Source organism: Carassius carassius, chromosome 1 (assembly GCF_963082965.1).
Source record: "Carassius carassius chromosome 1, fCarCar2.1, whole genome shotgun sequence".
NCBI classification, from domain to species: domain Eukaryota; kingdom Metazoa; phylum Chordata; class Actinopteri; order Cypriniformes; family Cyprinidae; genus Carassius; species Carassius carassius.
This window is the reverse complement of record NC_081755.1, coordinates 28436548-28460437: the sequence shown is the minus strand read 5'-3', so window position 1 is coordinate 28460437 and position 23890 is coordinate 28436548. Positions and strand designations below refer to the sequence as shown.

The window sequence follows — 23890 nt, the reverse complement described above, 5'->3', positions numbered from 1 at the left end:
CGCACACACACACACACACACACACAACATCAAAGTCTCCTTTTTTACCCTCTCTATCCTTCTGTAGCCTTGGTGTATCTCATAGGAAATATATTCCCCAGCACATTAAGTGACATGACCTTCCATGTAACAGACTCGGATAGTTCTTAGCGGTTGTGTTCTTCATCTTTTTCTCTTGCTCTCTCTCACTCATAAGTATGCATTTAAACACATCAAAAAACACTGACAATATCATATTTGATTGCATAACTAGCACAGACTGATTTTTTATCAAATCCAAAACTAAGCCAATCAAGACATCTCCAGACTAAGAGGCTTACAGGCTTATCTGAATTAAACCAGACATTAAACTAGACTACATCCTAAGTGACTAGCAGGCTAATTACTTTTCTGTCTTAAAGATTTAGTCATGCTTTTAAACAGCACAGACTTGTGAAGAAAGGCTAACTGACTAACCCTTTAAAGACTTTTTTTTCTGTGGAAAATAAAAGGAGACATTTTAAAGAATGTTCACACTGCCTTTTTGTTCAATGAAAGATGAAATGGCCCATCAAGCTCCGAAGAGAGAAACAGATCTTTTTCTTTCATTCATTTTTACATAATATTTTTTTAAGTCAGTTTAGTTTTCATTAGATTTCCCTCTATGATTGTTTTAGTTTTCTAGATTCTTTATTACATTTTAAAATAAGTGTTTTCTATTAAAAGTAATGTATTCCTGTGATGACAATTTTTTTTGTCAGTCATTACTTCAGTCTTCAGTGTCACATCCTTCAGAAATGATACAGATATGCTGATGTTGTGCTGTTAAATATTTTTGTGGAACCCATGACACATTTTTTTCAGGATGCTTTGAGAAACAGAAAGTTCAAAGGAACAAATATTTTGTAACATTGAAATAAATATTTGCTGTCACTTTTGATCAATGCACTGCATCCTTGCTAAAGATACGTATTAATTTTGTTCAACCCCACTAACTAATCCCAAATTTTTGAATGGTAGTGTATCAAAATTTTTAGCAGCTTTACATTTTTCAATCTCAGTTTAATTCTCCTCAGTCTAGTGTTGTCACAATCTAGGGGCATAGTTTATGTTTTATAATATACAGTGTTTTTAAAATTACAATTAATTTTTGGAAATTAAGTTTGTTCCCTTCTGAAGGAACCTCGGGCTGCGTCCTCTAGAGGTCACTATGGGGAACGCCTATGATGTCTGAAGCATACATCTAAACAGACAATGACATGATGTCATTACCAGCGACAACCTATGATGTCATTACTGGCAGTACCACAGCATAAAAGGGTGCCGAGAGAACAAGTCATCCTCTTCTTCATATTCACTGCCTGTTTGTTTTATGTTAGTGATAAGCTAAGCATGACTAGGAGAGTACATGTTCTCTTGAGAGTGTGTTCCCCTCTCTTGGAAATAACGACACATTTGTGGCAGTGGTTTCCATTTTTGCTTGATTTCCGAGATAAACTGGCGCATGGGTGCAGTGCGTTTAGCTCCCGTGGTTGGGCATGGTGGTGCTCCCCTTTTCTTGAAGAGTGCCTGTGAACATGTTGTTCCCAGATCAAAGCTGTCCTCAAGGAACAGAAATGGGCATGATTATCTAGAGCTCTGCTCTTGTGACTATTTTTAGTCAGCTGGTGAGGATCCCCTCAGCTAGAGGGTTTCTCTATGAGGCACGGCACTCTCAGGTCCACATGACCTCTAGATGACACAGTTCGAATTTCCTTTGGAAGGGAACGTCTCGGGTTACGTATGTAACCATGGTTCCCTGAGAAGGGAACGAGACACTGCGTCCTCTAGTTTCCTTGACGTGCTTTGGACATAAGCTTCAGACGAAGAAGCATATGACATGTTCTCCCGGTGCCCTTTTATGCTGTGGTCGTGCCGGTAATGACACCATAGGCCAGGGTTCCTCAAACCTTACCCTGGAGGACCATCCTGAAGACACTGATTAGCATGCTCAGGTGTGTTTGATTAGGGTTAGAGCTAAACTCTGCAGGAAGGTGGATCTTGTGGGCCAGATATGAGGATCCCTGCCAAAGGCTGTCACCAATGTCATTGTCATGTAAAGATATATGCTCCAGACACCAGTCACGCCAAAGGCATTCCCCATAGCAACCTCTAGAAGACACAGTGTCTCATTCCTTTCTCAGGGAACCATATATGTAACCTGAGCCATTTTAGAGTCTTGAAAAAGTGGAAAAAATCATAAAAATTTACATTACATTTCCCAGATATGAGAGATGTATATGGAAGAGCAGCATGAACATTCTTTCAAACATCTCATTTGGTGTTCCACAGAAAAAAAGAAACCCTATGGGTTTAGAACAACATGAGGAGTGAACAAATGATGAGGAGAGGAGAGGGTGGGCCCATAGGCTGTACTGACCTTCTTTGTAGGAGCCTGAAGACAGGATTACATCTCCAGACCCCCCTCTCCCTCCTGTCCGGAACCACGGGTGTGATGATGTTTCTAGGCCACCGCACACACCTCCAGCATCCCACGGTGTACCCATGTATCAATGTTGCCAACACAACAAAACAATGCTATATGTGTGCGTGCACATGCAAGAGTGTGTGCATGTTATCCCTGTTGTTCCCTCCCCCTCCTCCCCTCTTTCTCTCCAGGGACATTTGTAATCGAAATAGCTGCCCTTCCAAAATCCCCAAATTACCCCCAATCAACCCTGCCCTTCCACTTTCTGATCCTTTTGTGTGTGTGCTCAGTGTGAATACGTGGGCTATTAGCACTCAAGGAAAACTGCTAAGACTCAACACCCCCACTTTAAAGTGCCTTTGGAGAACATTGGCACCACTGTGTCCAGTAGGGGGGGCAGTTAGACCCCTCCCTGCCCTTAATGACCTCAATGATCGCTATGAGTCAAGGCAGAGCAGAGATAACAGTGGCTACACGCCAAAGTCACCTTCCCATCAGTGACAAAAGGAACCAAAAAGGCCAGTTGGCCTGGAGAACGGGGACGGGGACGGGGGGGCGGGGGGGGGGGGGGGGTTTAGGGGGTGTACTTTTTTTGTTATGCTGGCTCAAGCTGGTCCTGCGGTTTCTCTGTTGCCCCCTCTCGGCTCAGTTACTACAGTGAAACTGTGACACCAAAATGGCTCCCACAGCAGAGACGATGCGAGAGGATAAATGATTTGGCACTGAGGACTTGCTCACTTGTGTGAGGGAGAAAGAACTGACAAGGTGACAAAAAACTACTGGCAGGAACCACTCTTAAATGTGTCAATATAATTGTGAGCAGCTCGACGTGACCACTGGGACAACAGATTGACTTGACATTACAACACACTATCCATTTGCTTTCACAAAAAAAACAAAAAAAAACCTATAGCTGATGTCAGCATGAAAAATAGGCCTTATTTATTTCCATAATGTACATTCTATGCTTAATTTCACAATTTATCAGTGTATGTTTTTCAAAAGGGAAAACCAGTTTTCACTGAGTTTCATCAAAATATATACAAATTAAAACAAAAGGTTTTCACTTCTGAAAATATCTGCCTTTTCAAAATAAATAAATGTTAACCAAAAGCCAATTATCTATTTATGCAAGCAACTGTAGTAATGCAGCCTTTCCAAAAACCTGTCAATAGTCAACACACTAATTTAATTCAGAATAACATTAACACAATAAATACGATGGCAATAATAGCAAATTATTGAAGTTCTCGAGGGAGAACTTGGCCTTTAGCCTCCACATCTCATCCTCCATCTCGGGTCCCAGCAAGTAGATACTCAAATAAATATGGCTTGATTCATGGGACATTTTTCCTCTCCATAACTCACTGCAACATTACTTTTAGGTTTCAGGTATTGCTTTAGTCTGATATGAAACATCAACTTTTCAGGATCTATTTAATTCCTGATTAAATTTTTTTGTATAACATCAACATTCTGGAAGTAAAATGGGTTGCAAATGCAGTTTGATGCAGTTTTAAATTCAGATATTAAAACTATATTAAATGAAATGTGATTTAAATATTAAACATTAAAATACACAATCATTCAAACTTTGGGGTCAGAACATTTTATTTAGCAAGGATGTTTGATTAAATTGATCAAAAGTGAGAGTACAAGTTTCATATTGTTACAAAAAATTATGTTTTTTAAAAATGCAATTGTTTTGACATTTCTATTTTTTTTTATAATCCTAAAAATATATACTACACTTTCCAAAATAATATAAAGAATATAAAAATAAATGTCAACTGTATTTAAAATTCATAATAATAAGAAATATTTCTTGAGCATCAAATCAGCATATCAAATTATCTCTGAGGGATCACGTGACACTGAAGACTGGAGTAATGCTACTGAAAATTCAGCTTTGACATCACAGATATAATATTTAAACAGGGAAAACAGGTTTTTTAAACAGTATTCATATTTTACTGTGTCTATGATCAAATAAATGCAGCCTAAGTGAGCATAAGATAAAAATAAAAACATCTGAAAATTGTTTTTTTTTAAAAGGTATAGTAAAAAAATAGATATTTTAAATAAATGTCCCAGGTACTATTATGCATGATCCATAAGCACGCATTATTCTAAGGGATCTCTAAAACTGCTATTCTTTCCTCCTGATAAAAAGGCCATGCAGATTACGAACCAATAATATCATTACAATACAATAGCAATCCAATAAAATGAAAAAAGGAACATTATTTTCTAACAAATATTCTAATGGAATATTCCAATAGAATATTCTAAATGATGTCTCATGACAGAATTTAAATTAATTTTTGATGCTGTCTTATATGGTTAATTCGACATCTGGCTTAATTCTTTAAACAACATGATGGTCATTCTAGCAAGTACAAGCTAAATCTCGAACCACTCCATTATTGCAGCTCCATATATAGAGTGTGGACATACACACAAAACAAACACACAAAAATACATAGACAGACAGTATTGTTGTGGTTGGGCTACAGGAAAAACTTAAATCCTAAAATAACTGTGCGCACATGGGCGTACACACACACATTCTCTTAAGCTGGGATGGAAGCAGCCAATATACTGTGGATGAAAGACATTCCTTATCAGCTTCCTCATAAAGGAACGGGAATAGAAGGTATTTACTCAGCGAGACAGAGAGAGAGAGAGACTGAAGCTAAAGAAAAGCAAGTTGTGTGGGTAGAAAGATTATGGGTTGGTTGCAGCAGCACTGAGCTGATTCAAAGACTGTCACACTCTAATCAGAGAGAGAGCAAATTTCTGTCCATTTCAGGTGAGTCCAGACTCAACGATCCCTGTTTCATCCTGCATCTCTCTCTCTCTCTGGGTCATGAAGTCAAGTGCAGGGCGAGTTTGTGTTTAGAACAACAGCTCAGTGCATTGACAAAGACCATCTCCTTTGTACACACACACTCACTCTCAGCCTGTTTTGATAAACATTCACAAACACATATTCATAGATGGTCATTTTTTGTCTTGTATCCACTGCTGAGAGCATATGCCTTACCCTCTTGTCATTGTCACACACTCGTACACACAAACACACGAGCACATCAGACGTACTGACAGGCCAATCAAGCCCATGCAGTCATTTCATTTTAATCACTCGCCCTGTCACTCATTCGCTGTTCTACAGGGAGCAGACGTACATTCACTGCGTCACTAAATAGATGAGTTGAATATAACCACCATTACCAAATGAGAGGCTCCGGTGATCTGAAACGCAGAATCTTACAAAGGAACGCAGCTTTCAGACCATTCGCTCTGGACGTCGCTATAAAATGATGGATCAGTGCACTGCGTCACGGGCTGATAAATGTGGGGTGGTAAATATTTGGAGGCCATGCTGAAGGCCAGAATGTAAAATGATCTGAAAATTAAAAGCTGACGCAGTGTCTGAATTTCCAGTGGCAAATCTGCAGCGAATATCTGTGACAGAAGCACAGCAGATTTTTGTAGAAGGGTGCAAGGCTTTGGATCAAATCTCTATGATAAAACAGATTCTAACTTCTGATTGAAGGAGCCACATTCTAGACTCTGTAAAATGACTATAAAAACACATTTGCTATTAAGTTCCTGCCACTGTTAACAATCTATTCATAAAATTACATTAGGTGGAAAAATAATAATCATTTTTCATAGTAAATGTTCCTGTTAACATGCATTCTACAAACAATACATTTAAATAACACATTTCACTATTTATTTTTCTTTTAAAATCTTTCAATGGAGCAATGGAGTTCCTAACAATTTCATAATTGCAGATATGTTTCTAATAAAAAACAAGAATTGTGAATAAAATGTCTTACACTAAGATTGCAGTGTTTCGGTGTGGCCTTCCTAAAGGAGCGTGCCATATAGTATTCGGCTGGGAAAGAGCATTCGCTTAAAGGATGGGATTACCGCATTCCCCGCACTTACAAACACATGGGCTGGGCGCTGCCACGACAACTGAAACCATGACAGTGAGAGAGGGGGTTGAGAAAACAGAGCCCAAATATCTAATGTTTGTGGTGTGACTTCAGCCCAGAGAGCAGCACTCACATTCAAACACCTCTGCAATTACAGGGGAGGATGTTTGAGAGGGAAACGGAGTCTTATCTTAGCAGCTGATTTATGCAAAGCACTTATGTTTAAAAAAATACAAAAAAACTTACTGACCAATAATAAAATACTGACCAGTTTAACTAACACTAAAAAATGAAGGTCAAGGTGCAGTCAATGCACGTAACTTAAATAAAATGTACATTGTTCAAGACTGTTAAAGAATGTCAAGGGCATGACCTTTGTGCCCATAACCTGAGCTGTTCAGGTCTTCACATTAGCAGGTAATTCACGCCTGAGTGCAGGGTGATGGATAGTTAACATACAGACACGATCACTTGATGGTGATGGTCTTTGTGCTGATTTCAGAGGAACTGTGACTGAATGCTGGAGCCATTTCATGCTGCAGCTTTCTGTTCTTTTTTCCTCTTCTCTTTGTCTTTTCCTCCCTCCATTTTCTTGGCTTTAACTTAAGTGTCTTTATTTAAACAAAAGACTCACAAGAATCTAAATTAAGTGTTCTATTAATTAAATTAAATATTACATTTAGAACAAGTATATTAAAACACAGTAATTCTAATTATATAAAAAACTGAAATGAAAAATATCCAATAGAATTAGAACACATATTTACAAATAAAAACAAAAATGACAGATACAAATGATAGTAATAAAAAATACACTGTATTTTTGTACACTAAATATACGTTTATATTAAGCACAGTTTATTAAAAACTATTAAGATCGGGGGGGAAAACTAAAAAATGGTGAGAAATGGAAACCCAAAAAAGAAAAAAGCACCGTGATGAAATGCATAAGCAAATGGCTTCGATCTCAACGAAATTCATGAGCTAAGAAAAATAGAAAACTCGGACGATTTCCTTAAATGAGCTGCGTTATTGATAAAGCATTTTCAGCGCGTGCAGGATCAATCCTTTATCATTTTTAATTTTCCGCTCCGCTGCTTTGAGCTCATGTGAGGAACACCAGGTTCTTTGAGGAGACGAGATGCCTTTAAAAAAAGGAGGACTTTAAAGAATAAATTCTTTAATCGAAGAAAAAATCGCATGAATCAAAAAGAAAACATTCTTGAAAATAAATATGTATATAAATATGTGATCATAAATGTGTACTCGCACACAGTGCGGCGTGTGAGTGACATCTAGGCCGTTTTATTATTATTATTATTATTATTATATTTATAATCGCATGTTTGTTCATTAAATGTGCAGAATAGAATTTTTACGATGCATAAACGAATAAAACGAATTTCTGCATTGTTGTAGTCTGCCTCACTGAGAGAGAGAGAGAGAGAGAGAGAGAGAGAGCGCTAAAGTTTTTTTTTAATGTCATACCAATGCGCTCGGCCGTGTCATAAAAGATCAACAAAAATACACAGCATTCTTAAATCGTCTCTGGTTCTCTCATGTTTATTTTTTTTTGTATCTGTCTATTGGTCTCTCGCACTACAGAGACGTAAAAACGAGTGTTTAATGGACCATGGCACCTGCTACCGATTAAACCGGGATTATGGATCCAAAAAATCTCTCACGCTGGACTTGTAAAATTAGGTCCAGGCTTTTGCAGGTGTTTACTGGACAAAACGCCATCCTAGTTAATCGGCTGACACAATGAAGGCCGTTTGATGGCACGCGTATGACAGTCGCACGCGCACCTGGCAGCGTCGCGAGCAACAAAATCTGCCACACACAGATTCTTGAGCATCTCTGCTTCTGGAAAATTCTACATCGCCTGCCTCATATTTTCTGGAAAGTTTTCGTTTCAGCCTTATGTCGGATCGATTAAAGCGATACGAGTGAAGCTAGACTGAAAAGCTTTGCGCGTGCCGTGGTGAGGGCGCAGAGCGCGAGGAGTTTGGGCACGAGAAGACATCCTCGGCGCAATGTTACCACATTTACGACTTTTATACAGCATATGCCAAAAACACAAATACAGCAACATATCTGTCGGAACTGACTTACCGATCAGCATGTTGTGAAAGGTAGCCTATCCTGGTTTCCAAAAAGAAACCAACCAAAAGAAAAAACTAATCAGCGCAGGAAAATCAGAACGGTTGATAAATACTCTCCGACAGTTTGAAATGTGTCTTTCTTTCCCTCTTGTTTCTGGTCCTAGAGTTGATGTGTCAGAAGAAACGCTCCACGCGCTCGCCACTCAGTGCTCCGCTGATCTGCGCGCCTCGACGGGGACCGGGAGGAGGAGGAGGAGGAGGAGGGAGAGACTATGATCGACAGTCTTTTACCCCCATCTACTCCCCCTCCACCACTACCACCTCCTCTCTCGCTCTTTTTGCTGCCTGCCGCTTAACCTGAACGAACGGCACAGATGGGAAAATTAGCTGGTGCTATTTTCTCCTTTCACGGTCCTTGATTTCGACTAAATAATTCTGTGTGCGTCTGTGAAAGGTGGGGGGTATTTTTTTCCCCCTCCAACAATTCTAGATAATTTAGCACACATACTCTTAATCTGAAATGAAAACAGTATGTGGAAGCAAAAATGCTTGTTTTGTTTAAGGTAAAACCCAGACAGTTAAGGCCAAGGTGTCCTTACAGTGTAATTATAGATTTAAGTACTGAGTAATATTAACTACATGTATTTGGACCACAAAACCTGTCATCAGGTATATTTGTACAAATATATCCAATAATACATTGTATAGGTCAAAATGATTAATTTATCTTTTATGACAAAAATCATTAATTTGTATTGTCAACTTTAAAGGTGATTTCTCAATATTTAGATATTTGTGCACCCTCAAATTCCAGATTTTCAAATGTTTTTTTTTTATAGCCAAATACTGTCATATCCTAACAAACCATACTGTACATCAATAGAAAGCTAATTTATTCAGATTTCAGATGCTGTATAAATCTTAATTTCAAAATTTGGACCCTTATGACTGGTTCTGTTGTCCAGGGTCACTAACCCTTTACTGTAAATTTACAGCGAATTTCTTACAGAATTGTACTGTATTTCCATAATACAGCACAAGGCTGTATAACTTACAGAACAGCTGTAAATATACAGCACATTTCTGTTTTCCTCCCGATAAATTCCTAATACAGTATCAGACTGTAAATGCATTGCATTGTGGGATTGATTTTATTCACGCTCAAATTCAAGATGAGATGTGATGCCAACTGATGTGCCAACTGTGTGAGTTTTTGTGAATTTGTAATTAATCTTTAAGCTTTTTGGTTCGTGTGAGCTTCGTTTCGTGTAAGCTTTTCTGTGCATCTTTCAAATATGAGTTGCCTGTGACGCAGCAGAAACGGTTAACGTCACATGAACTTCATGAAGATGGGAGGAAGAATCGGTCATGCGTCTGTGAGAAAAAGTGGATTTTAGAGCTTGAGAAGACTGTTCAACTGACTGATACGGTAAGCCAATCTATTTTTATTTATTTATTGCGTTCGGTTTTCTACATTGTTTAAGTTACACAAATAACTTTGCACAGTCGTACTGCCACCTGCTGAGGTTCTCCCCTCGGTTCCCCCCGAAACAAACACTACTCTTGGTTCACCTCCATCAAGCTCCTCAAAGCCAACATCAAGCAGTTTAGCATCAGCCACACATTCATGGACTGAAAATTTCCAAGTTCCCTGGAACTTAATGCCAGACGGTATAAAGTGCTGTTGAGAATGGACAGAGACCTTTTCCTTCTGATCGAAGACAAATGATTAGAATCCTTGCTGACGAAATGAGAAAACATGACAAAAACCCCACCAGATCACAGTGTCTTACTGTTAGTCGCAAAATAGTGAGCCAGTATCCAAAGTCTTTTGCTGACATGTTGGGTGACAAGCAGGTTGGGGGTGGATATGAATCTGTTCTTTCACAGCTGAAAGTACGCATAGAGCACCTGAATCGACAAATACACTAAGTCATCATAGGATCCAAAGAAGTGACACCGGAACTACTAGAAAACGAAGTTCCACTGACTCGTATGGTTGTACAAGATGGCAGCCTGCTCTTCCACCTGGTGAAAGTTATGACAGTCTTGAAGTGAAACGTCAGAAGATGGAGGAGATGCATCTTCATGAAGGAATCTCTGGAGAAGAGACAGGAGACGTTTGCAAGCTCATGGAGGGAACCTATTGGCTTCAGCGTCACATGATCAATGCAACCCCATCCCCTACAATTGCAGATATCGAAACACCCACAGAAATATTTCACCCAAAATTTAAGATTTATGTAATTTTATTACATAACAAATTCCCATTTATATTTTTTTCATAATTTTAACACAAATCTACCAAATAAACTTTATACGATTTATTTTCATTAGGATAATAAAAACTATTTATTTTAAATGCATAATCCTCAGGGTTTATGTAATTAGTTTATGTAAAGTGTAATTATTCTTAATTAATAATAAAAAGTTTATTTATTTAAAATACATAAAGTTTATTGTATAAATTGCATAATAATTAAGAGAACTAAATCAGGATAATTAAAAAAGTTAAATAACATTTATTTGAATCATGTTTAATGTATGCTTATATACTAAACCAAATTAAACAATGCATCACATTTATGCAATTGTTTCCCCATCTTATAATAAAAAATAGAATGAGACAAACACAAAAACAACTCTATTAGGTTATTTGTGAACTTACCCACTGTGCAAAGTTACGTCCAGTGGACGTCTTTTTATGTCTTTGCAGACGTTGAAAAGACGTCCACTGAGGAGCCAGAATGAAAGTTTTTATGACGTCTTTTTTTACGTCTTCTGTACGTCTGATTTAGACGTTCACAGAACCTCCTTACAAGGTTAAAAACTAGTTCAAAAGTGGTCAGCGGAAATATTTCAACATCATTTAAGGATCATTTAGACATCATTTATACTGTTTCGGGACCAAATCAACACTCTCAGGATGCATTAGATTTAGACTCATGTTATTTCAATGTAATTTCCAGACACTGTGTTTGTCCTAAAATCAAGAAAATAAAATAATCTTCATGAAATAATGAAATAACTGACGACTGAGCATGTGGTAAAATCAACTGCAAATCAAAGACATTAAATCTCTGAAGATCTCAGCAGAGGAGGATCAAACATCTCCACAAACAGCTTCACTTATTAGATTGACTTTATTTCTGTCAGACATCTAGAGAAGATCTTATTGAGAATTAACAGAGGTTTAAATGTTGATATTTGATTCATTTGAAGTCACCATTGTGGTGGACAGTGTTTGGTTTAGTTGGGATCTTGGTCCTCACTCTTCTTGTGTTAGCTTGTCACTGGCTGTTATAACTGTGTGTTTGTGAAACACTGTTGTTGTAGTAAAGAAAGACAAGTTTAAGAGAGCTCAGGTGTTATCAGCTCTTTGTTGGTGATGATAAAGTCATCACATTACAAGTATCTGAGATCATGAAATAAGTGTTGTTTTGTTTGTATATATCTCCTAAACCTTTTAACTCTGCAGTACAGGCACCAAGAGAGAAATACTCCTTGTGAAGTTGGACAAAATGCATGCGTTTGAAATATTTTGAACAAAAGCATCATGTACTCACACACACAGACTTCTAGATTTAGCATATGCATCACAACAATGGTGACAATCAAAACGAACAAAACTGCTTCATATCACAAAATCATCCTTATTTTCCAGACTTTTTAGTTTTAATTGTCACCATTGATGTGATGCATATCCACAATCTTGATGTCTGTGTGTGACTACATGATGTGTTTCTTAAAAATAAGTACATTCTTTATTTCTACAAAGTGTCTGTCCATGAAAATAAATACAGAGTTGCAACAAAACATTAATAACTTATTGTGCTATAGTTTATTCAACATTAAAAGAAAGATGTTAGCACTTGAGCTCACTGCTCTCTGCCACAATAAAAGTGTTTTATAACACACAGTTATAACAGCCAGAGATAAGCTAACACAAGAAGTATGAGGACCAAGATCCCAACTAAACCAAACACTGTCCACCACAATGGTAACTTCAAATGATGTTGATGTAAATGATGTAAATTGATCCTCCTCTGCTGAGATCTTCAGAGATTTAATGTCTCAATCATCAGTTATTTCATTATTTCATGAAGATTATTTTATTTTCTTGATTTTAGGACAAACACAGTGTCTGGAAATTACATTGAAATAACATGAGTCTAAATCTAATGCATCCTGAGAGTGTTGATTTGGTCCCGAAACAGTATAAATGATGCCTAAATGAACCTTAAATGATGTTGAAATATTTCCACTGACCACTTTTGAACTAGTTTTTAACCTTGTAAGGAGGTTCTGTGAACGTCTAAATCGGACGTACAGAAGACGTCAAAAAAGACGTCATAAAAACTTTCATTCTGGCTCCTCAATGGACGTTTTTTTAACGTCTGCAAAGACATAAAAAGACGTCCACTGGACGTAACTTTGCACAGTGGGTAAGTTCACAAATAACCTAATAGAGTTGTTTTTGTGTTTGTCTCATTCTATTTTTTATTATAAGATGGGGAAACAATTACATAAATGTGATGCATTGTTTAATTTGGTTTAGTATATAAGCATACATTAAACATGATTCAAATAAATGTTATTTAACTTTTTTAATTATCCTGATTTAGTTCTCTTAATTATTATGCAATTTATACAATAAACTTTATGTATTTTAAATAAATAAACTTTTTATTATTAATTAAGAATAATTACACTTTACATAAACTAATTACATAAACCCTGAGGATTATGCATTTAAAATAAATAGGTTTTATTATCCTAATGAAAATAAATCGTATAAAGTTTAGTTGGTAGATTTGTGTTAAAATTATGAAAAAAATATAAATGGGAATTTGTTATGTAATAAAATTACATAAATCTTAAATTTTGGGTGAAATATTTCTGTGAGTGTAAATGGCCATATCTCTTCACACAGAGGCATATATATGGACATTTTGAACAGCTTATTGACAAAAAAGTGCTCAGATGTTTGGAATTGTCTATTCAGGAGTGTGGACAAATCATAATTGAATTTTTCAAAAGCAAACCAACGATGACATTCGAAGCATTCTTTCCAGAGGTGAAAATGATGTGGATGCCATGGTCATACAACTACTCATTGCACACTTCAAAGAGAAGTTAGATGGGTTTTTCCTTCAAGCAGATGCAAGTAGAGATTATTCAACCAATCAAATTTATCTATAATCTCTTTTATGGATTGGTCTGTTGATCATAGTTGTACTGTCTTTTTAAAAATGTGCTTCAGGAATTTGCGACTCCATCTGATGTCCAGCATTCTCTTCATTTGCCAGAGAGTCCAGCCTTATATTTCTTGGTATGTAAACATTAAAGTTGTTTAACCCTAAAATGAAAAGCAAGTCATCATTTACTTGCCCCACTGCAAAAAAATGTTTTACTTAACTACTATTTATTATTTGTTCCCAAGTGTCGTTTTTTAATTAATTAATTCATTTATTTTTGCATGAAGAATTATTTACTAGACAAGTAAAAAAAATATTGTTTTCTGAAATGTTATTGCACAAAAAAAAACTTGTAGTTATTTGTCTGGAAACAAAATAGTACAAAATAGTAACTAAGAAAGCATTTTTTGCAGTGTGGTGTTGTTTCAATATCGTATGACTTTTTCAGGTAGACAGTGGTGATGGTATGAGAAATATAAAACAGATTTTAATTGGCAACATATGTATGGAAGAATCAACTGTGTTCAGCAAAATTGTGTGGTTGTGAAGTCCAGCTAACTAACTCTAACACTACTTTCATTTTACCAGTGTTAGAGTGTAAGGTTGGTGTCTGCGGTCTTGGGTGACAGGATGGGGGGCTTATGATATTAGACTTCGTAGCCTATAATAAAAGATAATGGATTTCAAACCTTATTCAAAGATCAACCGTCTGTCATTACTCTTTAGTCTGCCACAAGAAACAACAAAATTAAAATCATGAACCCAAATGTCATTGTAAAAAGAAAAAAAAACAATGACTGTTGTAACAGTGCGTAAATCAGACCTTTCTGTAACGCTAACGCTAATGGGCTTAAACTTATTTTTTGTACACAGTGCCGCGAACTGTCAACAGACAGTTTTTAATGTTTATCAGACAATAACTACTCAAGATTTTGCTTTAGTATAATTTTCGGGACAATTAGGGCCAGATTCGGGACAACAGTTTAGATTTCGGGACTGTCCTCAATTTTTCGGGACGTCTGGTTACCCTACCTGAAAGAGCTACTGCATTACTTCATTAGCTTGCATCTGACCTGCAGCGATTGTCACGGTTCATGAATTCACTCTCTCTCTTTCGTCTAGCGTGCTGTTGTGTGTGTGTGTGTGTGTGTGTGTGGGCGTGATCACTGATCAGCGATGATCAGCAGCGCCAGCTGGTTTCAATTGTTTGTTTCTATATAAGTTCAGTAACTGGTGTTTCATGTTGTCAGATCGTTGTTTCTCCCCGGTGTGCTCCCGTGCTGTTCCTGTGTCCTTTGTTCCTGCCTAGTCTTCCTGTCTTCGTCGTTCGTTCCTGGATCGTCACTCAACACTGGATTACAGCTTCTTCACTAGGATTACTCACTCACCGGGATTCAAGGGATCGTCACTGGACCGAGCACCACCACCTGTTGTCCACCGAAGTCCCTGCGTCATCTGTCCATCAGCCTTGTGTCCGCCCGCCTGTGTCTCCTATGATCTTGCTCATTTACCTGACCTTTTTGCTGTTTGTCAATAAATACGCCTTGCGTTTACATCCTGTGTCTGTCATACGTTACAGAACGATCTGACCATTATTGATGTAGCAGGCGCTTCTACGTGGGACGAGTTTGCGGCTCGAAGTATCGCTAGAATGGACACCCAGGAGGAAAACATCTCCCTCACAGGGAGGGCGGTCCAAGCGCTTGTGACGCAGGTGTCCGAGCTCACCCAGCAGATACAACAGCTCAGAGTCTCCACTGCGCCACCCACACCGCCGACTCCACCCCCTCTTCCAGAGCCGCAGCCGCGGCGCGAACCGAGACTACCGACACCCGAAGGTTATTCAGGTGAGTTTTGCAGAGCTTTTCTGACCCGATGTTCTATGCACTTTGCATTACAGCCTCAGACGTTCAACCAAGAGCGATCCAAGGTGGCGTTTGTGCTGACGCTACTCTCCGGCCGGGCGGCTCTCTGGGGAACGGCGGTGTGGGAGAATCAAGACCCATGCTGCGCCTCGTTCCAGGCACTCTCCGAGGAGATGAGGAGGGTTTTCGATCGGGCGGTGGCGGGTAGGGAGGCGGCCAGACTACTCGCCGATCTTCGCCAAGGTCACGGTTCGGTGTCAGAATATTCCATCCAGTTCCGCACCCTGGCTGCAGAGTGCCGATGGAACGAGGAGGCGCAGTGGGACGGATTCCTGCATGGGTTGGCTGACCGTATTCAGAGGGAGATTTACATGCTGGACCTTCCTACTAGTCTCAATGGACTTATCGAATTAGCACTTCGAGTAGATGCTCGGCTGAACAGAATGGGCCATTTCCAACAAGATCATGCAGTTCGCGGCATGGAGACCCGATGTTCTGAATTCCTGGATACGGTCAGCCCCTCTTACGATCCGGAACCCATGCAGGTGGGTAGAGCTCGGCTTTCCCGGGAGGAGAAGGAACGGCGGAGATCCCACGGATTGTGCCTTTACTGCGGGAGGGCGGGCCACTTCATCCACTCATGCCCGTTAAAAGACCAAGCCCGGTAGTGACTATGAGGCTACTATCGGGCGGGATCTCCACCGGGAAGACCTCATCCTCACCATCATCATCTACTCTCCTTCCGGTAAGACTAAGGTGGGCAACCAACACTCACGACACCCAGGCTTTATTGGATTCAGGGGCAGAAGGTAATTTTATGGATATTGAACTGGCTCACCATCTCCACATTTCTACCACCCCTCTCACATACAAAATCGCTGTCAATGCTCTCAATGGACAACAGCTCTCCAACATTACACATGCCTCTGAACCCATCACTCTCATCACGTCTGGCAACCACACTGAGACAATAACATTCCTCCTCATAAGCTCACCTCTGGCACCCATCGTACTTGGTCATCATTGGTTCACACAACACAATCCCAGAGTCGATTGGGGGCACAACACCATTTCTATGTGGAGTAATAAGTGTCATGAGTCATGTCTGGTGTCTGCGTGTTCGTCTGTACCTGTGTCTGTTTTCCAGAAGGAGGTGGTGAATTTATCTAACGTGCCCGAAGAGTACCAGGACCTGAGAGAAGTGTTCAGTAAGTCTCGTGCTGCTTCTCTTCCTCCACATCGTCCTTATGACTGTGCTATAGACTTAGTACCAGGTGGGTCTCCGCCCAAGGGCAAGTTATATTCACTTTCTGTTCCAGAGAGGGAGGCTATGGAGAAATATATTTCTGATTCTCTAGCATCCAAATTCATTAGACCTTCCTCATCTCCAGCGGGGACGGGGTTCTTTTTTGTGGGGAAGAAGGATGGGTCTCTGCGACCGTGCATTGATTATCGAGGGTTGAACAACATCACGGTAAAGAATACTTATCCTTTGCCGTTGATGTCTTCAGCTTTCGAACGATTGCAGGGAGCATCTATCTTTACAAAATTGGATTTACGTAACGCTTATCATTTGGTTCGCATAAGGAAGGGAGATGAATGGAAGACCGCATTTAATACCCCCAGAGGGCACTTTGAATACTTGGTTTTGTCCTTCTGGCTCTCCAACTCGCCCCCGGTCTTCCAAGCACTCGTCAATGACGTGTTGAGAGATATGGTTGATCAATTCATATATGTTTACCTGGATGACATATTGATCTTTTCCTCTTATCTCCAGAAACACGTTCAGCACGTCAGACGAGTGCTTCAGAGGTTGCTAGAGAATGGGCTTTTTGTCAAGGCGGAGAAATGCGTATTTCATGCACAGTCCGTCCCCTTTTTAGGGTACATCATCTCGTCTGAGGGAGTGCGTATGGATCCTGACAAGATTAAGGCTGTGATAGATTGGCCAAGTCCAGATTCCCGTAAGGCCCTACAGAGGTTTCTGGGATTCGCCAATTTTTATCGACGTTTTATTCGTAACTTCAGCCAACTAGTCGCTCCTCTGACCGCCTTGACCTCCCCCAGAACGACGTTCAGGTGGTCCGATACAGCGGAAGCTGTATTTGCCAAACTCAAGAGCCGCTTCGTTTAGCCTCCCAGCCTCGTTGCCCCTGATCCATCATGGCAGTTCGTGGTGGAGGTCGACGCGTCAGAGGTGGGGGTAGGAGCAGTTCTTTCTCAACGTTCTGCCACAGACGATAAGGTTCACCCTTGCGCGTTTTTTCTCTCATCGTTTATCACCTGTCGAACATAATTATGACATTGGTAACCGGGAGTTGTTGGCAGTCAATTTAGCACTGGAGGAATGGCGGCACTGGTTAGAAGGTTCTGGGGTACCTTTTATCATTCGGACCGATCACAAGAACCTAGAATACATTAGAACTGCTAAAAGACTCAACTCTAGGCAGGCTCGGTGGGCACTTTTTTTCGGTCGTTTTGACTTTTCTCTTTCGTACCGCCCGGGTTCCCAAAACATCAAACCCGATTCCTTATCTCGTATTTTTGACCATTCTGAACGCCCGTCTACTCCCGAGTGTATTTTACCCGAGACATTAGTGGTCTCCACTCTCAGATGGGAGGTCGAATCGAGGGTCATGAAGGCCTTAGAAGGGGTAACGCCTCCGCCCGATTGCCCACCGAACCGGTTATTTGTGCCTGAGGAGTATCGGTCTGAAGTCATTCAGTGGGGTCATTGCTCCAGTATAGCTTGTCATCCAGGAGTTAATCGTACCAGTTTTTGGTTAAGCAACGATTCTGGTGGCCGTTAATGGCTCGTGATATCCGTAGTTTTGTTTTGGCTTGCTCGGTTTGTGCCACTGGTAAGACGTCCAACCGACCCCCTGATGGGTTACTACAACCGCTGTCAGTCCCATCGAGACCCTGACAACTTTCTATGGTGGAGTACGCCCATAACTCGTTACCAGTGTCAGCTACGGGCCTTACTCCGTTTGAGTGTAGTTTAGGTTTACCAGCCACCAGTTTTTGCCAGTGCGGAATCCGAAGTCGCGGTCCACTCCACTCACGCCTTCGTCCAGAGGTGTCACCACACTTGGACTAGAGCCCGTGAGACTCTCCTCCAAGTGGGGGCGCGCACCAAGGCCAAGGCCGATCGCCACCGTTCAAAGCCTCCCGTATACGTCGTCGGTCAAAAAGTGTGGCTTTCTACTAAGAATATTCCTCTCCGCTCCGTCTCTAATAAGCTTGCCCCAAAACTTATTGGCCCGTTTCCTGTCACCAAGATCATTAGTCCGGTGACAGTCCGCCTCAAACTTCCTCCTACGTACAGGAGAATTCACCCCGCCTTCCATGTATCCAAAATCAAACCCGTGTTTTGGGCACCTATTAATAACCTATTAATTAACGCCTGTCCCGGTTCCTCCCCCGCCGCGTCTCGTAGATGGGGAACCTACTTATTTGGTTAGTCGTATTCTGGACTCGAGAAGGAGGGGACGCGGATTTCAGTACCTGGTGGACTGGGAGGGTTACGGTCTGGAGGAGAGAAGTTGGGTTCCCGCTAGAGACATTCTGGATCACTCTCTGATCGACGATTACAATCGTCAGGTAAGTCCGCCAGGGAACGCCAGGAGGCGTTCGTAGGGGAGGGGGTACTGTCACGGTTCATGAATTCACTCTCTCTCTTTCGTCTAGCGTGCTGTTGTGTGTGTGTGTGTGTGTGTGTGGGCGTGGTCACTGATCAGCGATGATCAGCAGCGCCAGCTGGTTTCAATTGTTTGTTCCTATATAAGTTCAGTAACTGGTGTTTCATGTTGTCAGATCGGTGTTTCTCCCAGGTGTGCTCCCGTGCTGTTCCTGTGTCCTTTGTTCCTGCCTAGTCTTCCTGTCTTCGTCGTTCGTTCCTGGATCGTCACTCAACACTGGATTACAGCTTCTTCACTAGGATTACTCACTCACCGGGATTCAAGGGATCGTCACTGGACCGAGCACCACCACCTGTTGTCCACCGAAGTCCCTGCGTCATCTGTCCATCAGCCTTGTGTCCGCCCGCCTGTGTCTCCTGTGATCTTGCTCATTTACCTGACCTTTTTGCTGTTTGTCAATAAATACGCCTTGCGTTTACATCCTGTGTCTGTCATACGTTACAGCGATATCATTCAGGATTGGTGGGGTGTCAGCCAAGGAGTCATCTGATTCTGTCCGTATTGTTTTAATACTCGGAGTCTGAAGCAAGGAGAGCATATTAAGTGTTGTTCACTGTATTTGAATAATTACCGAGCAGAGTGTGCGCGTTTCACACACCTCTCCGACCACATAGAGTTGTTGACACTAACAGCGGAAATAGCGATGCATGCGCTTTCAACTTGTAAAACTCAAGGGTGTATGGGTAATATAATCTCTGCTCTCGGTGGGACGAATTACGAAGCTTGCATTGTGAAGGGCGCTCTGAAAAGCAGCAGCGCAGGCAAAAGACTAAAAACTCTATTAAAACAGATGTCCAAATGAGCGTACCGGTACGCTAAAAGCATGTTCTGGGCGCACGGAGAGGTGGCGGTACGCTTAAGAGCTATATTTGGAAGTGCGTACCGGCCCACTTAAAGCACTGCTTCCGGGTCTGTTGTGAGTGTGTTCACAACACTGCAGTGACGCTGCTGACATGTTATCTTTGTTATTGGGCGCACCAGAAAACACGTCAACAGCGTCGTGAACTCGCTCACAACAGACCCGGAAGAGAAGACAATGTTGAATAAAGTCGTAAATGTTGTTATTTTTGGACCAAAATGTATTTTTGATGCTATAAAAAATTCTAACTGACCCTCTGATGTCACATGGACTACTTTGATGATGTTTTTATTACCTTTCTGGACATGGACAGTAGACCGTACACACAGCTTCAATGGAGGGACTGAGAGCTCTCGGACTAAATCTAAAATATCTTAAACTGTGGTCTTACGGGTTTGGAACGACATGAGGGTGAGTCATATATGACATTTTTTATATTTCGCTGAACTTACCCTTTAAGCCAGGTCTAGGCCTTAGTAAAATAAGGACATTTATAGGGATGGTTCAGAGTAAAATCAACCTAGGGTCATTTTCACCATGACATTGAGCCAACCCCCCCCCCCAAGAAGCCTTTTCCAAAAGTTGTGTCTCGTAAATTACCCCACTAATAATGATGACCAGAAGGTTACCAAACTTCTACAGTAGTACAAATATGCCGCGTTTCCACCGCAGGAACTTTACCCAGGAACTAGGGACTTTGGCCTGGTACTCGGTGTGTTTCCACCGCAGGAACCAGGAACTAAATAATGTTCCGGGTAAAAAAATGCCCCTCAGAAAGTCCCTGGTGGCGAGGTGGTACTTTTTCAAAGTTCCGGAACTTTCGGGGGCGGGACTTGGGCGCTAAACATCCTGATTGGTTGAGTTCATGCAGCATTGGTTGAGTTCAACCACCATTTATTCGGATCAACATTTTCAAAATATTACTGTTATTGTGTTATGAAATGTAATTTTAAAAGTATTTCAAGCGAGAATGTAGTTGTTTAAAACTCAAATCTGTGGTTTATTTATAAAGACAGCGCCTATTTAAAAATGTGTTTCGCCGATCTCGGAGACGGTGAGCTCCATGCGATCAGCGGGAGCTCAGTGATCATCTATCCGCCGAGAAGCAGCCTCACCTCGGCTAGACCTTCTGATGTGTGCCGTTGGCTCTGATGTCTCTTTAGTGGTTAAACATAAAATATAATTCAGCTGCGGGGTAAATCTAACAGGTTTTCTTTGGTCTGTATTAAATTTATCTATATGTTAAAATGAAAATAAAAAAGGCAAATCTATATAATATTTCGTTTCATTGTAGTGGCTGTATATACACATATCCCTGAACTAAGTACATTTCGGCAGCTGTTATTATGTTTAAATGAAAACGAAAGGAGGCAGTGGTATTTGATATCCTATTTTGTTTTATTGTAAATATACTGAGAGCAAAATTGCAGTAGCCAAAGCGAGCTGAGTTCACGCAGCATTTGGGTTCAAATACCATTTATTCGGATCATTTTCAAAATATTACTGTTATTGTGTCATGAAATGTAATTTTAAAAGTAGTTCAGGCAAGAATGTAGTTGTTTAAAACTCAAATCTGTGGTTTATTTATAAAGACAGCGCCTATTTAAAAATGTGTTTCGCCGATCTCGGAGACGGTGAGCTCCACGCGATCAACGGGAGCTCAGTGCTTATGTATCCGCCGAGAATCAGCCTCACCTCGGCTAGACCTTCTGATATGTGCCGTTGGCTCTGATGTCTCTTTAGTGGTTAAACATAAAATATAATTCGTTTTGGGTAAATCTATCAGGTTATCTTTGGTCTGTATTCAACTTATCTATATGTTAAAATGAAAATAAAAAAGGCAAATTTATATAATATTTCGTTTCATTGTAGTGGCTGTATATACACATATCCCTGAACTAAGTACATTTCTGCAGCTGGTATTATGTTTAAATGAAATTGAAAGGAGGCAGTGGTATTTGATATCCTATTTCGTTTTATTGTAAATATACTGAGAGGAAAATTGCAGAAGCCATGGTCAGCTGACTGAAGTTATCAAGTACGCTGCTGTTTACAGATTTACCGGATTCGCGTCATCGCGGACATCACACTCCCGAGTCGAATGCGCAAAGTCTAAACTACCGAGGATGCACGCCCAAAATCAGCATACTTTGTATAGATACAGTCGGCATCTAGTCATAGCTGGAGGCGTGGCGAGGGCGGAGTCGGCATGGGGGAAAACACTGCGAACATCGTGTGTATTTGAATGACAAAAATGCACATATTGAGCACTCATTCCCAGAGACATGTAGAACAATTGTAGTCTCTTTTAACTTTAATATTCATATACACTAGTCCACAACCGTCTGTATCTATTGAGAAACGCGCGCAGACCTACATCACCAGTCTATTTGCCTAATCTTCCCGGTACTTTACACCGCGTCGGAAACGCAGAAAGCAACAGGTCTGGGGGGAAAAAAGTTCCTGGGAAAAAAAGTTCCTGGTACAAATGTTCCAGGTAATTTTGGTGGAAACGAGGCAATAGGTTCTGTACTCCTAAAACGAAGGATTGGAAGGTTTGTAAGGTTTGTAAGTACATCAGGAGTTTATTAAATAACAATTGCCTGACGGCGAATGCTACCGCTAACACAGACGTGGAGGTCACTTCCATGATTTGGTAAAAGCTTGTAAGGGCTTGCGCAATCAACCGGTGTTGCTGAAAAAGTTTTTTGGACAACTTAGTATTTGGCTCAATGTCATGGAGCAAAGAACCCTAGGTTGAAATGTAGTTAAATTAATGAAGTCAGAAATGTTTGGACTGGATTCGGCAATGTGTGCTCTACATAAACAAGGTTTATGGCTGCATTTCAACTGATACTCTTGTAGGCCCTGATTCAGTACCTGATGAGGGGATTATATTGTTAATAAACTGGGTGAATAGTCGTTAAATCTCTCTCTCTCTCTCTCTCTCTCTCTCTCTCTATGCACAGTCTATAATATTTCATTGTGGTTTTTTCCTCTTTTCTGCCTTTTAGACGCTTTGTTGACATCAATCCTGAATGTGGATCGAAAGTAAAAAAAGGAAAAGTGACTTCAAAGAAAAGTTGTGCAAAAAAAGAACGCCACTGTAAGCCCACCAGTTTCCTCACTTCTGCGAAAACTTGCAGACTTTGAATGGAACTTTGTTTAGATCCTGCCAGCAAGTACATTAAAAGTAATTATGATTACTGCATCGTTAATTCCATTTATAAAATACAACTGCCATTTCAACCATTTTGAGGTTCTATTCTTTTTTTGACTCTTTAAATTTCAGATTTTTTTTTTACATTTGTTAAAGGTTAACAAGATAACTATATTATAAAGTGTTAAGTGTTCAACTAACATTTTAAATGTAAAAAAAAAAAAAAAAAAAACAGCTGGCATTTCAGCCAAATGTGTCCACACAAGGCAAATGTCTGGTCGTTGCTTTTAAAATAAATGTTTTAAAACCCAGATAATGTTGTTGGTTTCTATTTTCTTGTTTAAAGTTCAGAATAGAATGTTTTCCCTGTAAAAATGTTTTTTTTTTTTGCTGTAGACAGTATAATTCCGTAAAATTATGTGGTATATACTGTATTTTGTAATTAAAAAAAAGTGAAGTGAAAAAAAAAGTGAGTGAAGTGACATTCAGCCAAGTATGGTGACCCATACTCAGAATTCGTGCTCTGCATTTAACCCATCCGAAATGCACACACACAGAGCAGTGAACACACACACACACTCACTGTGAGCACACACCCGGAGCAGT

General features: G+C 40.3%; 1 protein-coding gene across 5 annotated transcripts in view; it reads right to left on the bottom strand.

Annotated features, from left to right (window-relative positions):
- znf385c (zinc finger protein 385C) overlaps window positions 1-23890 on the bottom strand; it is a 101952-nt gene that overhangs the window by 37376 nt on the left and 40686 nt on the right. Inside the window, exon 1 of one of the 5 annotated variants that reach the window (XM_059554683.1) lies at window positions 8512-8750. The exons of 3 other annotated variants lie outside the window; for them this stretch is intronic. In XM_059554683.1, the coding sequence (XP_059410666.1) occupies window positions 8512-8521 (10 nt within the window). In that variant the 5' untranslated portion in view covers window positions 8522-8750. Of the gene's footprint in view, window positions 1-2398; window positions 2563-8511; window positions 8751-23890 lie in introns of those variants that run through there. One more of the 5 variants, XM_059554674.1, reaches the window with a different exon arrangement.